The sequence below is a fragment of the Petromyzon marinus genome, chromosome 17 (genome assembly GCF_048934315.1).
Source record: "Petromyzon marinus isolate PM22_M1 ecotype Great Lakes invasive population chromosome 17, UKy_Petmar_22M1.pri1.0, whole genome shotgun sequence".
Classification (NCBI taxonomy): Eukaryota; Metazoa; Chordata; class Hyperoartia; order Petromyzontiformes; family Petromyzontidae; genus Petromyzon; species Petromyzon marinus.
Genome location: NC_133683.1, coordinates 19,466,565 through 19,491,518, shown reverse-complemented (window position 1 = coordinate 19,491,518; position 24,954 = coordinate 19,466,565). Strand labels below are relative to the sequence as shown.

General features: G+C 45.0%; 1 protein-coding gene across 16 annotated transcripts in view; it reads left to right on the top strand.

The window, feature by feature from the left end:
• LOC116943203 (uncharacterized) overlaps positions 1 to 24,534 on the top strand; it is a 46,344-nt gene extending 21,810 nt beyond the window's left edge. For 13 of the 16 annotated variants that reach the window (XM_032955860.2, XM_076067704.1, XM_076067703.1 and 10 more), the window contains 16 exons: positions 1,148 to 1,190; positions 1,314 to 2,671; positions 3,189 to 3,552; positions 4,110 to 4,799; positions 5,263 to 5,580; positions 6,552 to 7,093; positions 8,911 to 9,072; positions 10,012 to 10,145; positions 10,302 to 10,386; positions 15,586 to 15,807; positions 17,538 to 17,649; positions 18,732 to 19,339; positions 20,280 to 20,442; positions 21,401 to 21,697; positions 22,338 to 22,700; positions 22,854 to 24,534. In XM_032955860.2, the coding sequence (XP_032811751.2) occupies positions 1,148 to 1,190; positions 1,314 to 2,671; positions 3,189 to 3,552; positions 4,110 to 4,799; positions 5,263 to 5,580; positions 6,552 to 7,093; positions 8,911 to 9,072; positions 10,012 to 10,145; positions 10,302 to 10,386; positions 15,586 to 15,807; positions 17,538 to 17,649; positions 18,732 to 19,339; positions 20,280 to 20,442; positions 21,401 to 21,697; positions 22,338 to 22,700; positions 22,854 to 23,836 (6,444 nt within the window). In that variant the 3' untranslated portion in view covers positions 23,837 to 24,534. The remainder of the gene's footprint in view (positions 1 to 1,147; positions 1,191 to 1,313; positions 2,672 to 3,188; positions 3,553 to 4,109; positions 4,800 to 5,262; positions 5,581 to 6,551; positions 7,094 to 8,910; positions 9,073 to 10,011; positions 10,146 to 10,301; positions 10,387 to 15,585; positions 15,808 to 17,537; positions 17,650 to 18,731; positions 19,340 to 20,279; positions 20,443 to 21,400; positions 21,698 to 22,337; positions 22,701 to 22,853) is intronic. The other 3 variants (XM_076067707.1, XM_076067706.1, XM_076067708.1) reach the window with 3 other exon arrangements.
• The last annotated feature ends 420 nt before the right edge of the window (positions 24,535 to 24,954 follow it).

The following is a 24,954-nucleotide window of genomic DNA, read 5'->3' as shown; positions in this document are numbered from 1 at the left end:
ATTTTATGTTAGCCGACATCAATCCAAACATTAATCAGGAAGTATTGTGAATGTATAATATGATTAATATTTTTTAGTGTTTAATATAACTTCTACGGTAAACACATAAAATGAGGAAACATTTACGTAGTGTGCAATACTGTATACGTATCCGTGTACGGTAGTTTACACTACAGGAATAAAAATCTAACCTCGCTGCCTCCTCGCGGGAGGCTGGGAACACGTGACCTGGGACCCGCGAAGGGTCGCTTGGGAGATAAGATGGAGAGAGGATGACGGATACTCTTTTGGCGGTCATCGGTCCACTTGCCGCTACACTTTCACTAACTGCCTTCTCGTTTACTATGCAATGATGGCCAACATGTGACCCTTCCCCCCACTATCACCACGAGGAATTATATTCACCAACTCTCCTCGTTGAGCTAAATTCGTCACTTTGTTCTGCCTTCTACTCTTGCTCTCACTCCCTCAACTCGACGACGCTTATATCCCCATGATAAAAAAATATAAACGCCACATAAGGCTAAAATACCACAATGAGCGGCACTTGAAGAGGAAAAGCTTCGGCATCATTAATGGCGGCACACGGGCCACAATCCACTTACTGTACTGCGCAAGTAAAGTACCCCTCTCCATGATGTGGCGTTGTCAAAGAAGCGAATAGTCGGAGGAAAAAGGCATGACAGTTAAGCTGGTATACAAATATAAAATCGTGAATAATAAACATTCTTGAACGATAACTCCGATGGAGAGGTTTAACTACCATTTTTGAAATGAAATAAAACCTGTAAGCTCTCCAATAGGGCTCTGTTAGCTAACAGCTTCTACCACAAGCATTTAACTCTGGACGGTGAACTTCCCACCTCACTAAAAGAGCTAAAATGCGACAAGAACCTCATCATTGCAGAAACCCTACACAAAAACTCTCTAGGCAGCCAGTCTAGAATGGGTGCCTGGCACTAAAATGGAGTTCAAATGTGATGTAGTTGAAGCGTGTTGACGATCGCCCTATGCATAATACATTGAGTAATGTTTAAAAACAGTAATTAATTAATACTCTTGGGTCTTTCGGTAAAGTCACGTAGATAGAAAAATAATATTAAATTTTAATGCTTTGAATTTTGTTCTTTTTGTGATCATCTTTCAGGGTCCAAGTAAGTCCAATGGCAAATTCAATAAAGAATTCAAAGGTACGTGTTTATTTTGTCAGACAAATTGACATGTGTCACTTAATGCTGTTCGATTAGGGCATGGGGGAATTGCCGTACTCGGCATGGCTCTGCTAATAATTTTTGTGTTTTGCAAAATTGCAGGGATCATACCAAAGGAAGAAAAGTTGGAAAAACAAAGCTCTACACTGCCAAAGGCATCTAAAAAAGAAACGACTGGCAGCTCAAGCTCAGGCGGTGCATTGCGCCCGCCAGTGCCTCCTATCCAGACTGGCTCTGTGAGCTTCATACAAGCCAATGCTTTGACCCCGCTTACAGTGGCATGGAACGTTGTACCCCCGATCACTCCAGTGATTACGCCCTTGAAGCAACAGATGCATCCAAGTGGCTTGCCACAGTCCAAGCTCATCGAGATCGTGTCGAACTGCAACTGGGAAGCAGAGCGCACTCGCGTGCTCAGCGCCATTGCAGAATACTCCGGTGGGCAGAGCAGTGGTGACGTAACCACCGTGCAGTTGGGAGACTTGCAACTGGAGATCTCGCACTTGGACAACAAGGAGCGTTTTAAGGAGAAGCGCGATCCATCGATGACAGTTTCATACTTGTCGGGCCTCCCGTCTCATATGTGTTGCTCCAGGGTTAAGATCATCTACAACCCCAAGTTGTCATCGGCGTCTTCTCCATCCAAGCAGCGGGCGGCAGTGGCTTCGGTCCGAAGCTCCAACAGTGGCGACAATGCTTCAGAGGAGCAGTGCCAACAGCAGAATGAGCTACAGCTGAATTGGTTGCAGTCCCAACAAAGTTCTCCGCCACTAGAGCAGCAAAGCCTGCAACCGCAGCAGCTGCAGAAGCAGCTTTTGCAGGCACTAAATCAATCGGAAGAGCACGTGCAGAATGAAATACAGAATTCTGAGAAGGAGCTGGATCTTAATCAGCAGGAACAGACTCAACCACACGAGGCTAAGAAGCAACCAGATGAACGGCTAGAGAACGAACAGCAGCAACCACAGGGTGTACAATGTCATTCAGAGCTACAACAACAGAATGAGCAGCCAGAGCATGAGCCACAAAATCGGATGCAATCTCATCCTCTACATCATCAAGAACAACGACTGGAAGATAAGCCAAAGCAGCAGCAGCAGCAAAGTCAGCCACAGCAGAATAAACAACAACTAAATCAGGTGCTGCTTCTGCTTCCAAAGCAGCAACAAAAAAATGAACAGCAACAGAATCTTGTACAGCCACAGGTTGAATGCAAACAGGCACTTGAAAAGGATGTCCCATCGCACCAAGAGCTCAAATCTGTTGAGGGTGCGAGAGCCGAGTCTTCCCCACCGGTGAAGAGGAGCATGCCTTGTTCCACTGCCAGAGTTGAGACGTCTGCCGCTGGGACGTCTGCGGCAGCTAAAGGAGGCACTCTCAACAACAAGACTCTGTTTCTCACCACGGCTGCAGCCCAAGCTGTGTTTAACTCCGGCGCCAAAGGAGTAAACATAATACAGGTATGCAGCTTTACATATATTTGTACACATGTGCGTAAGACAATGTTTGCATATCTGTACTGTATAAATGCAACTCCATCTTAAGTTATTGTGCAGAATAGTGGGACGTGTATCATAGGCACCACTGAATAGGGAGGCATGTATATATTTAAGTAAAGGTGTGATTTAAGTCATAGGCCGAAAGATAGGTCTTTAGCTTGGGCTTGAATTTTCATAAAGCAGTGCCTTTATATATTTTTTAAACAATGTAATTAAATATCAATAACTCAGACGATTAATCATAGTTTATATGTTATTACCTAACTATTAAAGATATATTTCTTCAGATTAAAAACTCCACAAGCCCTGTAATGCATTCACAACGATGGTGCAGCTTGTGTACAAGATCACGTGAATGCATCGCGCCCCGTATTATATGCAGTAAGTTTGCCTCGGTCATAGGTTAATTAAGCCAATTTGATGGGCTGCGTTAATCGATATAAAGTACCTGACTGTTCATGGCCATTCTCTTTTGCAGGTGAATGGCAACTTCGTACCGCAAGCCAAGCTGGTAGTCGGACAGATGGGGGCACTGCAGGCTATGGCACCGGCCGAGAATCAGCAGAGTATGGTTCCGAAGAGGAACCTGACACTCCGCGGGCATTCTCCCTTTCTGCAGGTCAACGGTAACATGGTGACGCACGCCAAGCTGCTAGTCGGACAGATGGGATCCCTGCAGGCCATCGGACAATCGGTTGGGACGGCTCCTTTCGTCAGCACGGTAGGGAGCCCGTCGCCTGGCACCAACTTGGCGTTCCATGCGGCGACGCGACTGGTGACCACGCCGCTGTCCCCCGTGTCGATTACTCTGCCCGATGGGACTGTGGCGCTGCCCACTGCAGGTAAGAATTTGCATCCTACTGATGTTTCAGCAAGCTGCGTTTACCAGATCACAAGATGCATAGTTTAAAATAAGGCTTCCCAAACTCCAGTCCTAATGACCTACCATGGACTAGCTTTCCACATTTGCCCGTCTGCTCCTTTCAAATACAGATCGGCTTCTGAAATGCTCTGCATGTCCGATTTAAATTAAGACAGAAGGTGTGTATATTCTGCTTTCCCTTCTAGGTAAGGTTTTTGGAACATGTTTTATAACAATATGAAGATTGGCCATTGCCTGAAATGTTTGCCCACCATATTTTTTTCGATTATAAGCCAGTCTGAAAGATGAATGTGAACTTTTTTAAAAATGTATTCATTTCCACCACCCGCCCCCGCCTGCTCTGATGAGTCCGGTTTGGCTGATATTGCTGATGTCTCTGGTAATGCCGTCCAGATCGTCAGGATGTTGTAATGTATGATGTTAATTGATGTACATTTCCAGAATTATATATTGTGAGTTTTTTTTAATACGAATTTCCCTACTGTGTATTTACATTTTACATTTTTTCGTTAACAGGCAACAATGCCGTCACGCACCTGATTGTGAACAAAGTGGGTACTCTGGTTGCAGGGCAGTCTTTCCCCAAGTCCAGAAATCTCGGCCCATCCTCCGCGACCAGCACACACGTGGCGTCTGGAGCAGCTGCTGCTGCTCCAGGGGCATCTGGTGCTACTTTGGCAGCTGTTGTACCTGAAGCAACTGATGGACCTGTGGCAACTGCTGGTCTTGTGGCAGCTGATGGTCCTGTGTCAACTGGTGGTCTTGTGGCAGCCGATTGTCCTGTGGCAAGTGGTGGTCCTGTTACAGCTAATAGGCTTCCTACGGCTGACCAGCCTGTTACAGACGATGGGCCTGTGTCAGCAGATGGTCTTCTCACAGCCTCCGGGCCAGCGGCCGCTGCTGACGTGGTTGTAGCTTGTGGGCCTGTTGCGGATGGTGAACTTGTTGGAACCAGTGGGCCTGTGGCAGCCAGTAGATCTTTGGCAGCTGGTAGACTTGTTGCAACTGGAGAACTTGAAGCAGCTGTTATGTCAGCGGCATCCGGGGAAACTACGGCAGACGATAAGGATTCATCGTCGGCCACTGCTGGCTTAACCCGGGCAGTGACCACCTCGGCTTCGGCAGGAGTGCCTATAGCGGTGCCCTTTACTTCCAGCAGCCAAGCAGTCGCCGTCAATCTGAGTGGCGGCCTTCAACTGCCCACCGGTATGTCGACGCATCGTGAGCTGTTGTCCGTGGGACATGGTAAATTGGCATGCGTAGATATAAAAAAATACGCGTAGTTCATGTTTGTTTGTATTAAGTTTAATGTTTTAAAGTAATACAATATTGTTTTTATTTATTGTCATTTCAACTACATTTAAATATGTATAAATTGGAGGGAGAAGGAGGAGCATGAACTTAAAGAGGATCCTTAGGATTTTCAGAGAGGAGAGAGGTCGAATGTTGGTACGGGCATAGTGAAGGGATGTTGGCAGATGAGATGAGGAGTGTGTTAAGCCTCTACTTGAACAAGCGAACGATCTTGGCTATGTTGCAGCAGCAAAGAGCAACTTCGGAATAAACAGACGGTTTGGAAGCTTCAGAAACGTTTTTCAAATGGAACTTTAACAGTCGCCGATCATTTGCCTTCGCCACTCACTGCTCAATGGCTTTCGTGCGTACGCAGGCATTCCCATAGTGCGCGAAGTCTCACTGGCCGATCCGCAGCGACTGGTGCTCATCCCCATGCAGCCACCGCAGGTGCGACCGCCGGCGACCCCGACGACAAATAACCCAATTCGCCTCCCCACACCAGCACCCATGCTACTTCCGGGCCAGCGCATGGTTCTGCAGCCCGTGAAGGCCTCCAGCGGGATGCAGCTGTACCGTCACCCGAGTGGGCAGCTCGTGCAGCTGGTGCCTGTGCGCTCAACACGGCCTCGCCATCCCGTCAGCACCACGGCGGAAGCTCCCAAGCCCCCGTCTTACACCACCCTTCGTACCGGTAATCTCAACAGCAAAACACATCTTGGCCTTTCCCTATTCTCAAATGAGCATCGGGTAGTTCTCATGTCCACCTGAAGGGCCCCCCGGGAATAATTTTATGACATGCTTTTATTTAACTCTGTTGTTGTATCCTCAAATCTTGTAACTCAATTTTAACCCACCTCCAAATGTGGTATCGACTGCAAACTTGGTATACTTATGTTATACTGATGACAATACTATATTCATCTTCTTTGGTTCTTTCGGTAAAGTCATATAAATGAGAATATTATTGTGTTATTTTATTTTATCAATTTATTATTTTATTCTCATTCTACATGACTTTACCGAAAGAACCAAAGAAGATGAATCATTGCAGTCACGAAAGCTTTAAATCGAAATTTAATACTATATTCATAAAAAACATATTTTAAAACATTCTATTTTATATGTTATATTTCGGCTTGGCTATAATTATCCACGGTAAACTGACGTTGCCTGTGAATGACCATGGCCCCTTACGTTATGGCAAGCTTCGGGGCCACTTTCTGGAGTCGTGGAGTTCTTCCATTACTAGTACGGTACATTTCATTAAAGCGTGTTTTTTAAAGTTTTTTAAAATATTACTTATTTTAGCATATCATGCCATGTAATAATCACTCCATAGGTCAACTGATGTTATAATCACTCAAACGTTGTACTTGTATCTCACCCCCTGAAAGACGATAGACAAGAGTGGTCAATTTATAATGATCTTTCAAAGATCGTTGTTGTCTTTGTCCTCAAGCCACTATTTTTTCCCCGCCTATGTGTTGATTGCTGTTGCTATTAAATGTTACATACATATTTCTTGAAAGCAGTTTTTTGTTAGCGAGTCACATTGGGTTTCATAAACATAACATTTGGTCGTGCAGAAGTAAATATAATGGCCTTTTTCAGCAGTGTGACAAATAGACATATTTACAGTGGACTTTGTTTTGTTATTTGCAGGCTTGGTGGTCCACACTCTTAACCCCACTGGCCTCGGTTTACAAATGAGACCAACTGGAACCATGTTGACTGTGGCACGGACTGAGGTTCCGCAGGTTGCCTCAACCACCAGAGCTTCGTTCTCGGCTCCGAAGGGTGTCGAGGTAGCCACTCTTGAAGCATCAAAATCGTCTTCCGTGAAAGCTGGTCAACTGCCTGCAGATAACGTGACTAAAAGCACTGTGATGCCATCTAGCGAGGCGGTATCGAAACAAACAGCGGAGAAGGTTCTGTCGGGTGGACCAATGACGGCGCTAGAGATGTGCTTGGTTGAGGCAACGAAAAACTTGGAGATCAAACGCGAGAAAGAGTTGTGGAAAGAAAGGCTTCGTAAACTAGATATGGAAATGAGCAAGGAAATGAAGGTTAGTCCGGAGGAGATTTGTCAACCTATAAAGATGGAAGTGAAATTGGAATATCCAACTCTGATATCTCCTCAAGCAATGCCTGGTGGTGAACAAACCCAAGCTGAAGGCGATGCAGTGAATCCCATTGTCGCGAAGGTAATCTTATCTTTTAGTTTATTTCTACCCACTGATTTGCGCAGGATATAACTTGAGTGAATTGTAAGCGATATGGATTTATTGCTATTCCTTTCCAAATGGTGCTTGCTAGCCTACTTTAAATCAACAACAGCAATAATGTGACAGAGCATAAACATTCATAACAATCACATCAACAACTCCGATAAAAATTTGGTATGGAAAAACATTGACATCAACACTTGACATATAAACAGAAATTTTGATATCAACACCACAAGTAGAATTATTAACTAGCTTGTTAGTCCATCCTAGGACAGAAGCTGTAATATTGAAGATGTTAGTTAACGTTTTATTGCATGATTGTTAAGTTAATTAGGGAATGTAGCACGTAAATATTTTTTTCTTAAATTATTAAATGAATTTAAGGACTTTGGAAGATTTCTCAGTATACGATATTTTATGTGAATCTCTTATCACTGTTCAAAAGGTTTCCCTGCAGTTGACTATCCTTGATGAACACTTTGATCCGCTGAGGATATTTAGATCTAGACAGCGCTTTTTAGACACTGTATAGGGGCAGTGTAATCTACAGAGGAGCCAAATCTAGCTAGCAATAGGCAAAGGCAAACAATCTCTGTGGCTGTATAATTTGAGAAAAACCCGTAACTTCACTTTAGCACTGTTTTCAAATCATCTTAAGCTGTTAACTGACAAATTTATCTTCACCGATGGACGCTTGATAGCGAAGAGCGAAGAAAGTAGAGTGCTGATACTGTCTGAAGTAACTTAGCAAATAACGAAGACCAAAGAGAAGCATTAGAGTTCCGAAAAAAATTATCGGAGTATAATTTTATCTTGTCTAAATGTAATGGTAGGGAATATTGAAAGAAAGAATGTCATCAAACACTTCACTGCATTTCACTGTAGCACTATTAATAGCAGTGAATGTTGCACAAAAAGACGTCGTAAAACACCTCACAGCATTTGACCGCAGCACTGCATTAATGGCAGTGGTTGTTGCACGCAACTGTCATCAAACACCTGATGTAATGTCACAGTAGCACTGTATTTAACGGACGTTCAATTACTTGCAATTCACTGCTCTGATACGTATCTTCCGCTTTCGTCCGCTGGGTGGAAAACAATTTGTTGGACGTGCCGAAGAAAAAAATGAAGGCGCCAAATTCACTACTGCGGCGTACAATTATTTATTGCCTTCACTTTTTTTAAAGATACGTAATATCGAAAGCGAATTTGCGTAAAAAATGATCATAGCCGCTCGACCTGCGTTAGTCAAAAAATCCAGGCACACCTGAATAATAATGAGGGGGGGCCCATGTGGAGTGACGTCACGCACGGGACACAGCCTTTTTTGGCTCGTTATATTAGTTGCTGCGTTGATTTCTTTATTAGCTTTAATTTCCATAAAGAAAAGCCAAAATTAAAGCTAATTTGTGGAAACAAATGTTCGTTTCCGCTCCACCTTCATGCGGAGTGACGTCACCCGTTCATGATTATTAAGGACTGGGGGGGTGGGGGTCCATGTGGAGGACCCCACCTGTTCATGATTATTAATGAGGGGGGCTGGTCGACATGAGTGACGTCACGCGTGTTACACATACATTATTGGCTCCTATTAGTGATAGCTGTACAACTATTTTACGACCACACCTGAAGCGATGCGCATGTATGTTGTACACGTACGTCATCGGCGCGTGCGTACGTCATAGGAACTGTAAAGGGTTCATTTTGTCAGCAGCGCGCGGTCTTTTGTTGTGCTTTATACCGTCCACCGCAATACTCGCCTGAGCTAGAGTTTGGCATTCTATTTGTAGACTGCAAGTAACGAGGACGCAGATAAGACAGAGGAAGAAGACTCGGTGAGCAATAAGTCGGGGTCGGCAAACACCGCCGCCAGAGAAACGGCGCAGTCTATGGACGACGAGTCGACAGAAATGTCCAGTGATGAAGATTCCGAAGTGGATGTGGAAAATTTAGTAAGTGTACACCGTTTACTGGGATGATTTTGTGGATGTGAAAAGTAACAATGTAAATTAACATTTCATGCCTTCGAATTAACTTTGTGTTATTGTTCATTTTTCTTGTAATTTCTGTACAATTCAGTTGAATGTAATAATTTATTTGATTTGGCATGACAAGCTGGAAATAAACGATTGGATGCCAAACAACTTTCCACCGTTTATATGCATTTTATCCTTTTTTTTATTCACCCATAAGGGAAATATTTTTCGCCAGATTAGGGTTGTCAAACATACGGCCCTCGGGTCGGACCTGTCGCCCCAAGCAACTTTTTGCATATTTTTTAGTCATCTACCGAAAATTCAACATGAATTTAAACCAGGCATTTAAACAGGGCATTTGGTGCGTCCTGCCGCAAAAAAAAAATCAACACTTTTACTGCACTTTTGGATTTTTAATCAGTAAATTAACACCGTATTATTATTATGATTTTTATAGGCCCAACTGGGTGGCCTACGGGAGGTGCATTTGAATTCAAACCGGCCCATTGTCCGACTTTGAGTTTGGCACACCTGTGCTAGATTATGCTACTAAGGAAATTAGGAAACTTTTATTAAGTTGCTATTTTTCCATTTTCATAGGATTTTTGATTTCGCTTCGTGGTCTGCATAAACGTTGCAACACCTATTCACATCTAATGATTGAGGTATACCCAACGGGATCCACAAATACTCCTCGTTTCATTTTGTGGCGTTGTACAGAACTTTTAAGCTTCAAAACCCCACTTCCATTTCCATCGCATTGCCTTCAATAAAAAAAACAACCCCTAGACATGCATATGCATTTTTATATTTTAAATGTAAACATGCATATGCCTACTACACAGTTAACTTGTCCTGAGCACCTGTTGCCTGCTAACCGATCGATGGTGAACCACATGTTTTCTTTGCGAAAAGTCTGAGGGGGAAGTCTCTGGTATCAATTACCCTGAACAAAATATGGACATAGAGACTGTGGTGGACACCAAAATGAAGGAAAATCTTTCTTTGCTGAGATCAAGGGTGGCACAGAAAGACGGCATGAATTCCCAGTAAGTACCTGCTGCATTGCTTCACGCGTTCCTTCATTATTTCACTTTAACCACTCTCGTAAAAGGGTTGCAGTAAAAATATTGGTTTGTTTCCAGCTTCACGCCAATGGTGTTTGTTGGTCAGTCGCGTGTAGCTTTTCTGCTGTCCTTCTACAGGTGTGCACTTCACAACCCCGAATTTTCAAACCAGGAGCTGAGCGACAGCAGTGATTCAGACGATGATATCCTCAAGGAAGTTCGGGTAAGGGATTTACACTCTGGCCATGTAACCTGATTGTGTTAAATAAATTATAAACTTAAGCACACTTACGGAGGGTTTCAATTTTTTACAAACTGTCTGCAATAAAATGCATTTATTTTACACGGCAAGTGAGCTGTGACGTCACATCTGTCATGTCACCCGCGCATGCGTAAGCGTAACGGAGTGTGCCTGCTGATGTCACGCATCCCCCCCCACCCTCCGCGGGTAAAGTGAAATACAAATGTGTTGCAGGTCTAAGGCGTTCTTTGCGCAGCATTGCTTAATACTGGTAGGAAACGTAGTGGACTGGAAGCCCAACCGGGATTAATTCACAGGAGGCAGGGGATTAATTGTGGATGTCTGTGGATGTCAGTCCACGTGTATCTGGACACCCGGATAAAATGGAAGGGGTGGGGTGGGGAGGGGCTGGGTGGGGAGGGGCTGGGTGGGGAGGGGAGGGTGGGGAGGGGCTGGGTGGGGAGGGAGGGGCTGGGTGGGGCTGGGTGGGGGGTGGGGCTGGGTGGGGGGTGGGGCTGGTCACCCCGTGGTGCCCTTATAAAACTCAACGTTTAACCTACTCACGCCGGCTTGTGCCCGCCCTCACAGTCGGGCATATTTGCGGAATACACCACGGGCCACCGTTAACCCTGGCCATTGACCGAGCAACCCAACGTTCCTACCAGCTCCCTCCGCAGGAATGTGTTTATTTAAGTCGTTTACTGCCGTACGCACCCTGAAAGTTGTGTGTCTGCAGCAAGCGCATGTATGTGTACCTATGGACGCGCACGCGTTTGTGTGGGGGGAGCGGTAGTGTAGTGGTTAGCGCGCTGCGCTACGAACCCAGCGACCCGAGTTCGATTCCCGCTCACGGCCACCACCGGTGACGATTATTTGAACCGGTCCTAGGCCTCCCCTTGGTCGACTCAGCCTCAAACTAGTAACTGGTGTAGTGTGTGAACATCGCCACTGGGAAGACAAAGGCGGCCGGGCGTGGTGAATCCAAGTCCTGGGCGAAGCCAAGTAGTAAAGCTAGTTTTAACTATATAATAGACTAGTAATCAGTCTATTAGTATGTTTCCTCTATAAGGAATTGTAAGATGTATTAATTAATAATACACGCCCAGGCCGCACTAAGCCTGTAGCTGTCAGTGGTTAAAATGCCTACTATAATCACCCAGGAATGTATGTCCTTAATGCTCGTGACGTCACTCCACATCCACCAGCCCCCCTAATTAATATTCATGAGCAGGTGACGTCCAAATGGACACCCCCCCCACCCCTCACTAATAATCATGCACAAGTGACGTCACTCCACATCGAACAGCTCTCATTAATAATCATGAGAAGGTGATGTCACTCCCCATCGAACAGCCCCCTTCATTAATAATCATTATAAGGTGACGTCCTCCAAATAGATTCCCTCCCCCATTCATAATTTGCGGCTGACGTCACTCCACATGGGGGGCCAAGGCGCCTCCTCCCCCCTCTCAGTAACGCTGTTGAGACATCGAAGTAAAAAGGACGTCTTGATGAACATGGGATTATGACCTTTAAATGAAATAGGTCTGTCACCGCGTCCTTACAAATTGCACACGAATGGATGCAATGAATATCACGTCACGGTCTGTGCTTTTCGCTTGCAAGTTTCAGATTTACTGCAATACACCCGTCCTTGGATGGGCAAAAGGCTAGTTATTTATATTTCTCTCAATTTCAATGGATTTTTGAATTAGTCTTGGCCAGTAATAATTAGTTTTAAACAACACTTCAACGTTATCAAATCAAGTCCTTGTTGGCAAGCATGTTCTGCAACTGCCGACAGTTATTTGAGAGTATTAAATATTTATTTGTATTGTGGTTATTGCAAACATGATCCCTTGTATAAAGGTGTCAGTTTTTGTGCCAGCTAAAAGGGTAAAAACCTATTACTATATCTTGTTACTGGCAAAGCAGGTCTCATAATGTAAAGGCTTACCCCGAGCTCTCAATACTCTGATAGTGTGCTGTTTTTTGAGTTGTACACCTTATGGCGTCATCTGGTCCAACACCAGTGGAGACTAGGCTCTAAGAAAAGCCATCTCGGGCGTGGACCAATTAAATTCAAGGACAGTGCATATCATTATCAGTTGTCTCTTTTTGTTTGCATTTTTGACTCCTTGTATTGTGGTTATTGCAAACATGATCCCTTGTATAAATGTGTCAGTTTTTGTGCCAGCTAAAAGGGTAAAAACCTATTACTATATTCTTTTAGTCTTGCGCTAATGTTGCATCCCTTCTGTCCAATATAGCATCTGCCACATAAGCTATTAATCTGATACACAGCTATTAATAACTTAGGCAATTCAGCTTTAGTACAAGATACTAGTTTTTGAATTTTGTGTATTGTGCCAAAGATTTTTTTGCTTTTGCACAACTCGAGCTAATTTGGCAAGTTAGTCCCGCGATATATGGAATTCTGATTGTTTTAATAACCTAATCACTTTCAGCAGTATTGCTCTTCGATTTAGGTTTGGCATTTAATGTTCTGTTAATTTGAGCATGGTAGTAGCCATTAATTTGTAGCGCTTAACATGTTTAATCTGTCTCCTCAGACTTTCGCCATTTGACACTTTTAGCCCGATGTATGAGCGTCTTGATGAGAGAGGATTTATGTGTGGGGTGATGATGCGAATCTGCATTCAGATAGGCATAAGTGTGCGTTCCATTTCTGTAAACGCTGTTATTTTACCAGCGTCTGAGCAAAATATCTAGGAAAAGGGAGTGTGTTATTCACCAAAACTAACCAAATATACATTATCTAGACTTCATAACAAACAATTCCCAACTAATAACTAACAATTTAAAAACAAAAGTGTAATGAGGGTGGAGGTTTACAACCTAAAAACCTTTATTATAAATAATATTAGTCGCGGAAGCCTACATGTTAAACTGAGCGTTGCTGTCATCCGCTGTAATTAAGCCTGCAATTTTGGGGAGTGTTCTTGCTCATAACGTCTTGGCAAGAAGGTAATTTTAGAACAGAGGTACTCAACTAGATGGACTCCTGGCACAGGGTAGCTGAAACTAGGTGGAAGCCCATTTTGGCTTTCGGTCAGATGATAAAACAAAGAAAAAGATCCCCCGTATAGCCTGTAACAGACTGTGTTGGGGCAAGTGCTGTTAGCGAGCACCTATGAAGGCCGGCACAGCACACGAAGGGGTGGGTGGCCAACACCACGCCCGGGCGCCTTTGTCTCCCCAATGGCGATGTTTACACATCGCACCACTTACTCATGAGGCTGAGTCGACCTAGGGTAGGTCCAGGACTGGTTCAAATAATCGTCGCTGGTGTTGGCTATGACCAGGAATCGAACCCAGGTTGCCAAGTACATAGCATCGAGTGCTAACCGCTCCACTACCACTCCCCACAGCACCCGTTCTCACCAACAGCAGCCTCGTGACCATCCTGTAATGCGTTGGCAATAGCCTCTATGGCACTGTTGCCCCGTTCGGTTGCATGCCGAGTCATTGTTTGCATCCCTCTTTTCATTGTCTGTTTTTTTTCAGTTAATCTCTTTTGCTTGTGCGTTCTTTAAGCCACATTTTAAGAAGCACGAACATATTTAAGTGCTATATAAATGGTAATATAATAGCTGTACAGTTTATACAACAGCATGTCTTATGAATGGGGTGATTATGTGTGCTAAATAACAATTACCATAACTGTACATCATTACCTGCTTGCAGCTTTGTTATGGTTCACCTCTACCACTTTGTATTTTATTGTTTTAAATGCACTGTTGCACTTTTTTCGCCAGGGGGTGCATCACTCATTACAATTGCCTCATTTCACATTTTGGGTCACTTTACCTTTTGAAAGTCAGTGTACCATTAATAGAAAAATATTGAATGCAACAAGGTGGTGAAACAATTGAAATGAATATTTGAGCATTAAAACTATGGATAACCAGATGTTAACTAACTCGTCTGGTATACAGAACGTCGTGGGTTCGACCCTGACACCTGTTTATTTGGAGTTTACATGTTCTCCCTGCAGTGGTGTGGATTATTCTCCAGGTTCTCTGGTTTTTCTCTCCACATTTAGAAACATTTCGAGTATTTGGCTGCTATAAATTTCCACATAAGCTGCCACTTCGTTGAGCTATCGTTTGTGGTCAGGTCGCTTCTAAAAAAAAAGAGCTGTATAGTTCAGTGGTTCTTACCTGGTAAAAAAATAAATATTTTGTATACCTAGTGTATTTTTTTACAAAGTGAACTTAAATGGAGTTGGGTTTGACAGGGCATGAGAATATTTTTCTTTTTTACACTGGAGGGAAGGAGAGAACTAGACGGACCATGAGATAGGAGCGCACTGAATGGACGGTGAAAAGCGATTGCGAAGAGTGGATAACAATGAGGCAGGCCGTTGCCGAGCAGTGGGATGTGAAGTCCAAGAGAAAATAAAGGTTGATGGTCTTAAGGTTGCATGTAGGTCATCACCAATACTATAAGTTACTGTTTCGTTCCTGTAAAAAATAATCCTTTGCTCAATAATATGAAACAATATACCACTGTTAGTGCTCTGGCTTCTGAGCACATGATATAGTTTACATGTAAGAAATGTGTGCGGTGTCAAGATAATGGCAGTTGTATTGGTGTGTGGTATATGTACAATTTTATTTTGTAACAAAATAATTTGCTTAACCGTATTTGAGATTGTAGCCTTATTGATACTGGGGACTTTTTTGCCAATATTTAACCCAACTTTGCTTTGTACAACAGAACACCAGCGTTTGTGACCGCATGCTGCTGATTTCTAAATACAGGCAGAATTGTGAAGATACCAGTTGTGCATATCAGCCAGTATTTTAGGCAAATGTTATCGCAGTGGGATGCCGTGTGTACAGGGAGTCGTGGGTTCAACCCCCACCCTGATGCCTGCTGTATATTTAGATTTTGCATGTTCTCCCCCTGGTCACGTGGATTTTTCTCCAGATCTTCCGGTTTTTCCATCCACATTTACATGCGTTTCGAGTATCTGGCTGCGATAAATTTCCGCATAAGCCACTTCGTTGGCCGATCACCTGTGACAGCCAGGTCGCTTCTGAAAACGAGCAATATAGCTCAGTGGGCCTTACCTAGTAAAAGAAAAAAATGTTTTTAGAAGCTAATAAAGCCTCACCTCGGTGTCCTTAGCATCCACGTATTTCTTATCTTCAGCCAAACCGGTCGAGCCTCATGCGCTCACTGCAGCTGGAGAAATTGATCGCACTCAAGTTGCTCTCGGTGCCCATGGACGAGTTCTACGACCCCAAGGCCTCGCTGCACACGGTCAACGAGCGGCGACGGCGCTCGGAGCTGCGCGATCTCTTTAAGAACATCAAGAACCTTCTGGGTTTCCCAGCGCACACCAAGATGTCCAAGTACGCCCTGCTAAAGCAGGTGAGATCTGGGATGGATGGCAGAATTCGCCCAATCTCTGGTCACATGAACTGTCCTTATAACTTGTTCCACAACATCATTCCATCCCAACATCAGTCTCCTTTTGCCCTGCACTAGTATTTCCATAGCCCTAAATCTATATTTGTCTCTTTTGAACACACATGTCCATACCATCTAAACCTAGCCTCCCTCACCTCGAATATTAGTAACCCCAGCCAGGGCTCCAACTGCTCTTTCAGAGTTGCACTGGCTCCCCGTATACTTTGCGGATAGTGTATAAACTCTGCCTATTAATGCACATGGCCTATATAAACATGTCTAGACTACTTGTCCAAAACCCCTCGCACCCATCGCAAACCTCATCACGGGCTATACAGACAGCTCTGACCACAACGTCCCGAGTGTAAAAAAAAAAGTTTGAGCAGCGCGCTTTCTCGTATGCTGGGCCCTAAGGCTTGGAACTCACTTTCCAGTAAACCGTGGAAAGAAAAAAATCTAAACTTTCAGAAACATCTAAGATTTTCTCTTTTCAAACTGACTTTTGATTCATCAACTCGGAATGAATATTGTGATGAGCTGCTGGTCCAATATTGTAAGCGGCACAATATAAGATGCATGCGGCAATGTGTGTGAGCATTTGCATTGTGTGTTACCAAGTTGAGTGTTATATTATCACAACAAAAAATATACGTGCTAAACAAATCATTCTCACAGTCGATTCACCCACATAGTACCTTCCAACGGATGTAGCACTGTTACCTCTCGCAAGCCTATCTAACATCTATCTTTGCAACAATCTTGGCAATATAAAACCACGTATATTCCTACACATCACCCCCGTGTTCCGGAAAACAGCTCGTTAAGTAAACCGTGTATAGCTGAAACACATGTTCGATAAAGCTTCGTTTGGTGACATTTTGCAATATATTTCAAGTTTTTTATTTAAGTGCTTGCCATCATTCTCATGACAAAGTTATAAACATTGGATATGGACTGGATGGAATTGGCAAAAATAAGCCTTTGGATGTGAATGCTTTCCAAAGGGTAATTTGATAATGATGGAAAAACTATTTTGCCTGTCTGCACGTCTCAGATGAACGCACTAAACCCAAATGAGGCTCTCCACCCTGAAAGAATGGGCCAGGTTTTGACAGGCGTTTATGCATCAAATCCCCCATGGCTTTGAATGTGCACATAGCTCATAGATGAAGCTGCCCATGATTAAAGCCATACAAGCTTGTGTACATGTCAGGATCTTTTTCAGGATTAACCAATTAATGTATTCATGTTTTAAGTGACAAACTTTATTGTTTTTCTCGACAATAAATGAGTAACTCCCCCCACTGCTGGGTAAAGGCCGCCTCGCATTATCTGCCATTCCCTCTCTTTGGTTGCTGCTGTTCACTATTGGCCTCCGAACCCTTTCATCTCATCTCTTCCACTGTCTTCCCTATGCTTATTTTTCCTTCTCTCGGTATCCACTTTGTACCTAATTTTGTCTTTCTCGTCGGTTTTCATTGCGCATCCTGCCAAATTTCACTATGCAAGATCTATTCCAGTCACACCATAGTTAGCTATTTTAATATAACAAAAATCTGATTGGGAAAAATTGTTGTGAAGTGATTTTTAATGCTTGTATTAGTCTAGAATTGTTTTATGAATTATAAAAACTCATTGTCGCTAATGGAACGGGCCCTTGTGCTGTGCCACCACTGTCGCTCCCCTTGCAGGCTCACAGTGAGATCCAGCATCTTCAGGAGCAGGGCGACAGGATGATTGCTGAGAAAAACAACCAGCTTCGACGGCGAGATGCCCTCTTGCGGAAGCTGGTTGGGATGACGCGTAAGCAGCAGCAGCAGTCGGCTCGCTCTGTGGCCACACTGACGTTCATTCTACAGTTTGTTTATTTTTTTAATGTACATTTGTGTTTATAAGCACACATTTAAATCAAATTACACAAGGTTCAATGAGAATGAATTCGGACAACAGACTCTATAGGCAGAAAGGCAAAACATTCCAAATGTATCTTTCCTAATTTGTAAAAGTCTGAATGTATCTTGCTTATCCATAATACAGGTTTTTTGGGTTGGATCGTGTAAATATGTCGTTAAACCTGCCACAGCCAATTAGTAAGGTTTGTCACTTAAACAGAACATGCCGATGTATTACTAGTACAGCACAATGGTGTGTTAGAGAGCAAAGCCACAACATTTACAATCCGAGTACGACGTTTCGCCAGAAATTACATCTAGCTTTTCTTGCCTAATTTGTAAAACCAAAGCAGCTGGGCAGGCCAAAGTAGAATGTTTAAAGTTAATCTTACTCGACTCATTAGGTCTTGGTGTGTAAAATGAAACCCAAGACTAAGACACTTGTGATTCCTACAGGAATCGCATTGGAATGGTAAAATTCCATCGATATAAATGTCTACATTCGTGATTCTTAGAGTCAAGTGTGATTATCCTGCCATCTAGTGGTGTTAATGGAAATATCCGTTAAGAATGTTAAATTTCAATGGAGAAGATAAGCCACCAGATGCTTATATGCTGTGAAGAAGGGCCATTTCTCGATATTTCTCACATCCGATGAGCACGGTTGGCTACATACGGTTCAAAAGAAGTTATACATACGTAAATACATCACCTATTTTATCTTTTACCTTTGAATCTGAGTTGCATTGTTATTTGTCCTTGTGCTCCACTGCCAACTCCAAATTATTTGTTTGGTCTTGCATTCCTGTCACTAGCATGTCTCCCCTGCCCATGAACATCACGTGTATTAATATAAATTAACTTGCATGCATAAGCCAAACATTAACTCGGTTAGAGGTACAGTTAATTGTTACACAATTGATGTAGCATATCAATTATCTTTCTATTTGAGAAAGTTAATGCGACTTTGTTTTATTATTATTTTTCCTGTAGAGAAAAAAGAAGATGTTATCATCAGAAAGTTGGAGTACATCTGTGCCAAGCACAGAATTAAAGAAAAGCTTAAACTGACGTCGCCAAAGGATCACGATGAGGACATTAAGACGTACATTATACCATGCAACCAGCCCCTGAGAGGGCGTCCACGCAAGATAGCACCCAAGCCATCTTCGGCTGGGTATCGGCAACACGCGTCAAGTCAGCTGGCCAGTGAAGATGAACCTTCGTCGCCACAAGCGCGTATATTGCCACCTCCTCCACCGCTACAGTCGCAGCCCAAGCGGCAGACGAAACCCCATTCCCAACATGAGACGGATTCTTCCTCTCAACCGCAGGCTCGGTATGAGTCTCAACTGCGGCCCAGTCTCAATGGCCGAGCGCAAACCAAGTCCGAGTTTGAGCAGCAGCCAGAGGACCAGTTGGAAATACAACCCCAGGCTGAATCTCAACCGGAGGCCCAGTCCAAGTCTCCGTTGCCTTCTCAGTCGGAGTCTCAACAGGAGCCAGAACTCCCATCTCAGCTGCAGTCCCAGATCCAATGTGAGCCACAGCCTCAACTCGAGCCCCAGCCGGATTCTCATCTGCCACCTCTTAAACCCCAGGTATACACTTGCTGGTTTTTTACGATTGCATTGAAATACATAAATATATTTTTGCAGTTAATAACAGAAATTAAGTCCCCGTTTCCTCAACTTCCAAGTTGCGCCCGTCATTAATCCAAGTCCCCCCCCCCCATAAGCAATCATTCAATCCCTGCCTCTCCCAATGAATAAAAAAAAATCTTGCCGATGACCACAGTACCTTAAATGTGCCCTGATCTCATGAGATGTTTGAAGCTTAGCAGGATTGATCGTGGTTAGTAATTGTGTGTGAGTGCCTGTGAATACCAGTTTGCCAGGAAGCAATATATGTGAAGCTTTACCCTTATATCCATGAGTTTTCTTCTGGCATTCCGGTTCCGCCCCACATGGCAAGGACTCATTATTTGAAGTGATCAAAAGCATCCTAATGTAGGACCCTCTTGAAAAAGTCTTGGGATTCCTGTGAAGCTTTTTGTGGGTAACTGAAGGACATTTAGGTTAAATGTGTATTTGTATAACGCAGTTGTCTCAACGTATATATGGTAACTAGATGTTAACTGCCTTGCCTGGTATACAGGCGGTCGTGGGTTCAATCCTAACCCTGACGCCTGCTGTATATTTGGAGTTTGCATGTTCTCCCAGTGGTCGTGTGGATTTTTATCCGGGTCTTCCGGTTTTTCTCTCCACATTTAGAGACATGCGATTCAGAGTATTTGGCTGCTATAATTTTCAATGTGATAAGCCAACTCGTTGAGCTATTTCATTTGTGGCCAGATCGCTTGTGAGAAAAATTTTTATGGCTCAGTGGCCCTTGGTAAAATAAAAAATATATATATCTCTAAAACACTAATAAATAATCCTTGCAAAGTATGTGCACCGTTGCTGTAAAAAAATGGCCCGGTTGCAAATGCATTCCCACTCGTTTCTCTTGTGACGCGTCGTCTGCGAAACCGTTGTGCAGCTTGAAGCGTGCGCATCTGGGAACGAAGATACGACAGCCACGACCGCGTGCACCCCTACCATCCCTGCGGCTCCTCCACTCAAGTCATCCGTGGTCTCCCAAGCGACTAAGAAGCCGTCAGTGGCCCGCAGCCGGCCTCTGATCCTCACCCGCAAGCGCCCATGTATGTACTGAAATTGCCTCATCCTGCAAATTTTTCTCCCCACCCAACCCCACGCATCGCTTGCCGAGTCTCCGTAGACTCTGCGAAATGCTAAGTTGCTCGCACGTTGAATTGTGTGCTTTGTGAAGATAACTGACAGAAATGCTTGGCTTTTGCATGCAAAAACTGATTGATAATATTGGTCTTGAAAGCCGATGGAATAACGATTGTTGAGTTATACTAGCAGCACGCAAGTTGTCCGTCCCTCCCAGCCAGCGAGCCAAACTTTTACCTTTACACTCGGTTTAATTCCCTTTCACTCTCCTCTCTGTCTCTTTTTCTTTCCCTCCCTCCCCTCTATATCTTCCATCTGCCTCACTTTCCGCCTCTATCTCCCTAACCTCCATCTCCCTCCCTCACCTGTCTCAATCTCTCTCACAAGCGTCTCCCTCCCCCACCTCCCTCTGTCCCTGTCGCATTTGCGTGGAGGGTGGGTACGGGAATGCATGACGTCAGCACGGTGCAAGAACCCGGCTCGACCACACAGCTTGGGTTACCTGTCCACAACATGCGGGCAGATTCTTTATGTAGCGTTGCATCGGTAACAAAACGTGCTCCGTCCGTCGCTATTCTTTTCACGGTACCTGGTTTTCTCACTTTATTGCATTGCAAACTATTAAACTATGTATATATTATGTATTTTACCGGGTAAGGTCCACTTCGCTATATAGCTCTTTTTCAGAAGTGACCTGGCCACAAATAATAGCTCAACAGAGTGGATAATAGCTCAGCAGAGTGGATATTTATAGCAGCCAAATACTCTAAACGCATGTCGATTCTAAATGTGGAGGGAAAAACCGGAGGACCTGGAGAAAAATCCACGCGACCACGGGGAGTGAGGCACGCAAGTGCCAAATATACAGATGTCGGGATCGAACCTCCGACTTGCATACCACCGCGGCACCCATTGTTCTTCCAGACGCGGTGGAAGCACACGAGTTGCCGTCCACGACGACAGCTGTCGCGACGTGGACCAACATCAGCAGCAGCAGCAGCAGCAGCGCCGCCACCACCTCTTCCAGGGAAGACTCCCCCATCCACGTGACATCCGACGGCCTGCTGATGACCTCCCACGGGCAGGTGCTCACGCTGAAGGGGAAGATGTTGCCGAGCCACTCCAACGCGTCCGGCACGCAGATCATCATGGCGCAGGGTGTCCTCCAGGGCAAGCCACTCGCACCCAAGGGTCACGACAAAGTGGGCGCTGGCGTACCTGGTAAGAATGTCTGGCTCGTACGTGTGCGGCTGGGGACCCACGCTTGCAATCAACTTGTGCATTGTTTGAGTCGGTTTGTTTTATGTGGTCTTCTTGCCTGTTTGTGACAGACAAAAAAATCTACGCTGCCCCCCCTCCCTCCCCCCCCCCCCATTTCGGTGTATAAAACATCTTTTTAAGTAATGTAGGTTAGTTTTCTAAAGGATTACTCTTGCCAACCATTCCTTATGTGATCATTTATAGGTGTGGTGAAAAGATATATGCTACTGCCCTTTGTCAACATGCTGTTTGATGAAGGTTTTCCCAAGCCGTTCAAATTATGGGCGTTGTTTAATTTACTTCACGCTGGGGATTGTACGTAGGTGAACGGAGGTGACCTATGGCCAGTTCCGATATCATTCGCCACTGACGTTAGCTCTGGCTCCACCGCGTCTCTTTGGGTTCTATTGTGCAGTGTGCTACTTGCGCCACTTGTGTACCCTTAAATGGTGCAACGTGTAACTGTATAAAGCAAGTAACTACATACTGACAGTCCCAAGTCCCTGCCTCAAGAGATAGAATCTCGATGGGCAAAACACACACGAGCCGTACGTAAACATCGTAGGTTAAATCGGCGATGTTTTTTTGTGCGTGCGTATAGGCATTGCGTCTGTCACGATCCGCCTGCAGTGCGTAAACGTGCCCACGTCAGGCGTGAACACCGTCACTCAGGCCCTGGAATACAGAAACTCGTGCTCCGACACCACGTCGTCCACCGTTACTAGCACCAGCTCCAGGCCCGTCCCCAGTTTACTTTCGGGATCTCCCGTCTGTTCACCAGCGGCGGTGGAGTTCGGTGCTAGCGTTGCCATGGTCGACAAGGCACAGGTCTCTGAATCGCCAGAGGGGGCTCCGGCTGATGGAAGCTCATGGGCGGCGGGTAAAGAGGTGCCAGACGGCAAGAGCAGTACGGACTTTATGGAGACGACCGAGACTGCAGGGCAAGATGAGGTGGAAGTCCCGGGTATGTATTTTATCAAACATAATAGGGCATGGAGTATCTTGTGTTACTCTTAACCACGTGTAATTTTTGTGCATTTGCACGTCCGTCACTCGCGTTGACTTGGATTTTTTAACTATCGTGTTAATTGGAGCGTGTGCATGTCTTATATTGCAGATTCTGATTTGTTCAAAATAGTGAGCGTAACATCGCTTGCTGTTGAACAATCGAATGAATGCCGTACGAAAGGTGATGAGGTCTCCCCCTTAAAAGATGGCGTCGCGGACAATGCAAGTGTTGCACGCAACGACACGCCTTGTGAAACCGTGTCTGTGGACAGCGTCGGCAGTCTCGCATCAGTGATGAGTCCGGACGCTGATGACGCCCACCAGGACAATGCGGATATCTCTATGAGCGATGCCGACACTGAAGGCCCAGTATCCGTGTCCCCTACACATTCCTACAAAGGATCAACTGTCAACCCTTCCCCACCGAGCTCTCCAGTGCCACTCGAGCCTCTGACATTGTCGGCCTCAACTCGTGGAGATAACCTCAGCAAAGACCACCCAAGCAGCTGTACCCCGGCGTCCACCAGAACTCTCCCTACCAGGAATTCCTTGCGTGCCCCCTTGTCCCACCGTCCAACGCGGCTTCCCTCCATGTTTCTGGCATCTGGCTGTACAAACGCCGCCTCCGCCATGGGCACCATTCCATGCAGTGTGAGGCTTCCCACCCTGTCACTGTCCCAGCAGGCCACGTTGGCTCTGCAGGCGGCCGCCAGGTGTTTACCCGACCCACCCAGCAAACCCACAGCCACCACGGGGCCCCCGGCATCTCTCTCCTCCTTGCAGGTCAAGGTCTCCTCGGCCGTGCCGGCGACAGTGACAACGACCACGACTACCGTAGTGGCGGCAGATGGAGAGGAATCACCGGGGCCCCTATCGCCGGGGGCCCAGGCGACGACACATTCCTTGGGGGCGACGACGGGCAAGAAGCCTGCGTTGAGGCCCATGCCGCAGCTGTTGCAAATGCAACAATCCAAGGTGCCGCGCGTGACTTCGCGCACGCCCAGGTCGCTGCCGCCGCTCTCTCGCGTCGCGAACCCACCGTCGTCACTCGGTGGTGACAAGACGCCCGGAGAGCGGAGCTGCCTCGACTGAGCGCGAGCCCTATTATCGCGGCGCCGTTTGATCACGTGCGTATCGCAGAGACTTGGGACCGGCACGCCGCCAGCATTCTGCGGTTGGAACTGTCACGGCGTGGGCCTTTAGTGTTCCATGCCGATGTCTTCACTCGCGGCTCTCTTGTAGAGCGACACAACTGGGGTGCCTTTTATTTGTTGTGCAAGATGAACGGCGTTGTGTCATGGCTTCGTGCATTGCACCTAGTTTCTACTGGTTGTCGCGCGTGTACATAAACGTTGCGTGTGTATAGTGAGTGAGGGTGGGCAAAGGAAGATGCGGGTGTCTTGTAACACTGAATTTATTTCGTTCACTTTCAAACGTGAAATTTCTCCTCAACTTTTTTAAAAGAAATGCTCACGCTCGTTGAAAGTAATTTAAGCTGTCATGTTAGCTTTGAAAAAAAAGACATTCGCCAATCTAAAGGAAAATGCTTTCTGTGTCATTAACATATATAGCAGCCATGAGGTAATGAATAATATGAAAAATAGTAAAATGTGATGCAAGGCGGGTAACAAGTAGTAGATATTCTGATGAATATATTTTTACATGGCCTTTTTACAACGTGAATCCTATACACCAAACCGCGATGTACTATTTGTTCCCCTGGTTTATGATAGTAAATAATGCTTCTCATAGCGTCAGCTTTTGAGTACACAATAAAGTATGAAAAACCATTTGTGACATTGTATTCTTTCACATTTTATTGCAAATTTTTGGTGTTCATACACGCCATTCATTTATTTTAACGTGTGTACGTTTAAATACGTACTAAAGGGCCAAGGGACAAAGAGTTCGGTTATATGCAAACATTTCCTGTTGAAATGGAGTTCTGTGCTCCATTGTGGTCAGAATTACGTGAACAAAATTTGGACTGCAAGTTAACACTTTACAACTTGGTTGATTCATTATAAACCCTTTAGAAATTGGTAGGAATATCCGAGCAATTTTTGTGATGACTTTAACTCGGGTAAAGGGGCGGGGGGGGTGAAAAATGTCACGATGGTGACCCACAAGTCTTAATTGTGTGTGCGTTGGAATTTAAGACAATTCATTTGTCACCCTCTGTCAGGTCTTCATCAGCGGCGTGAGCTTGT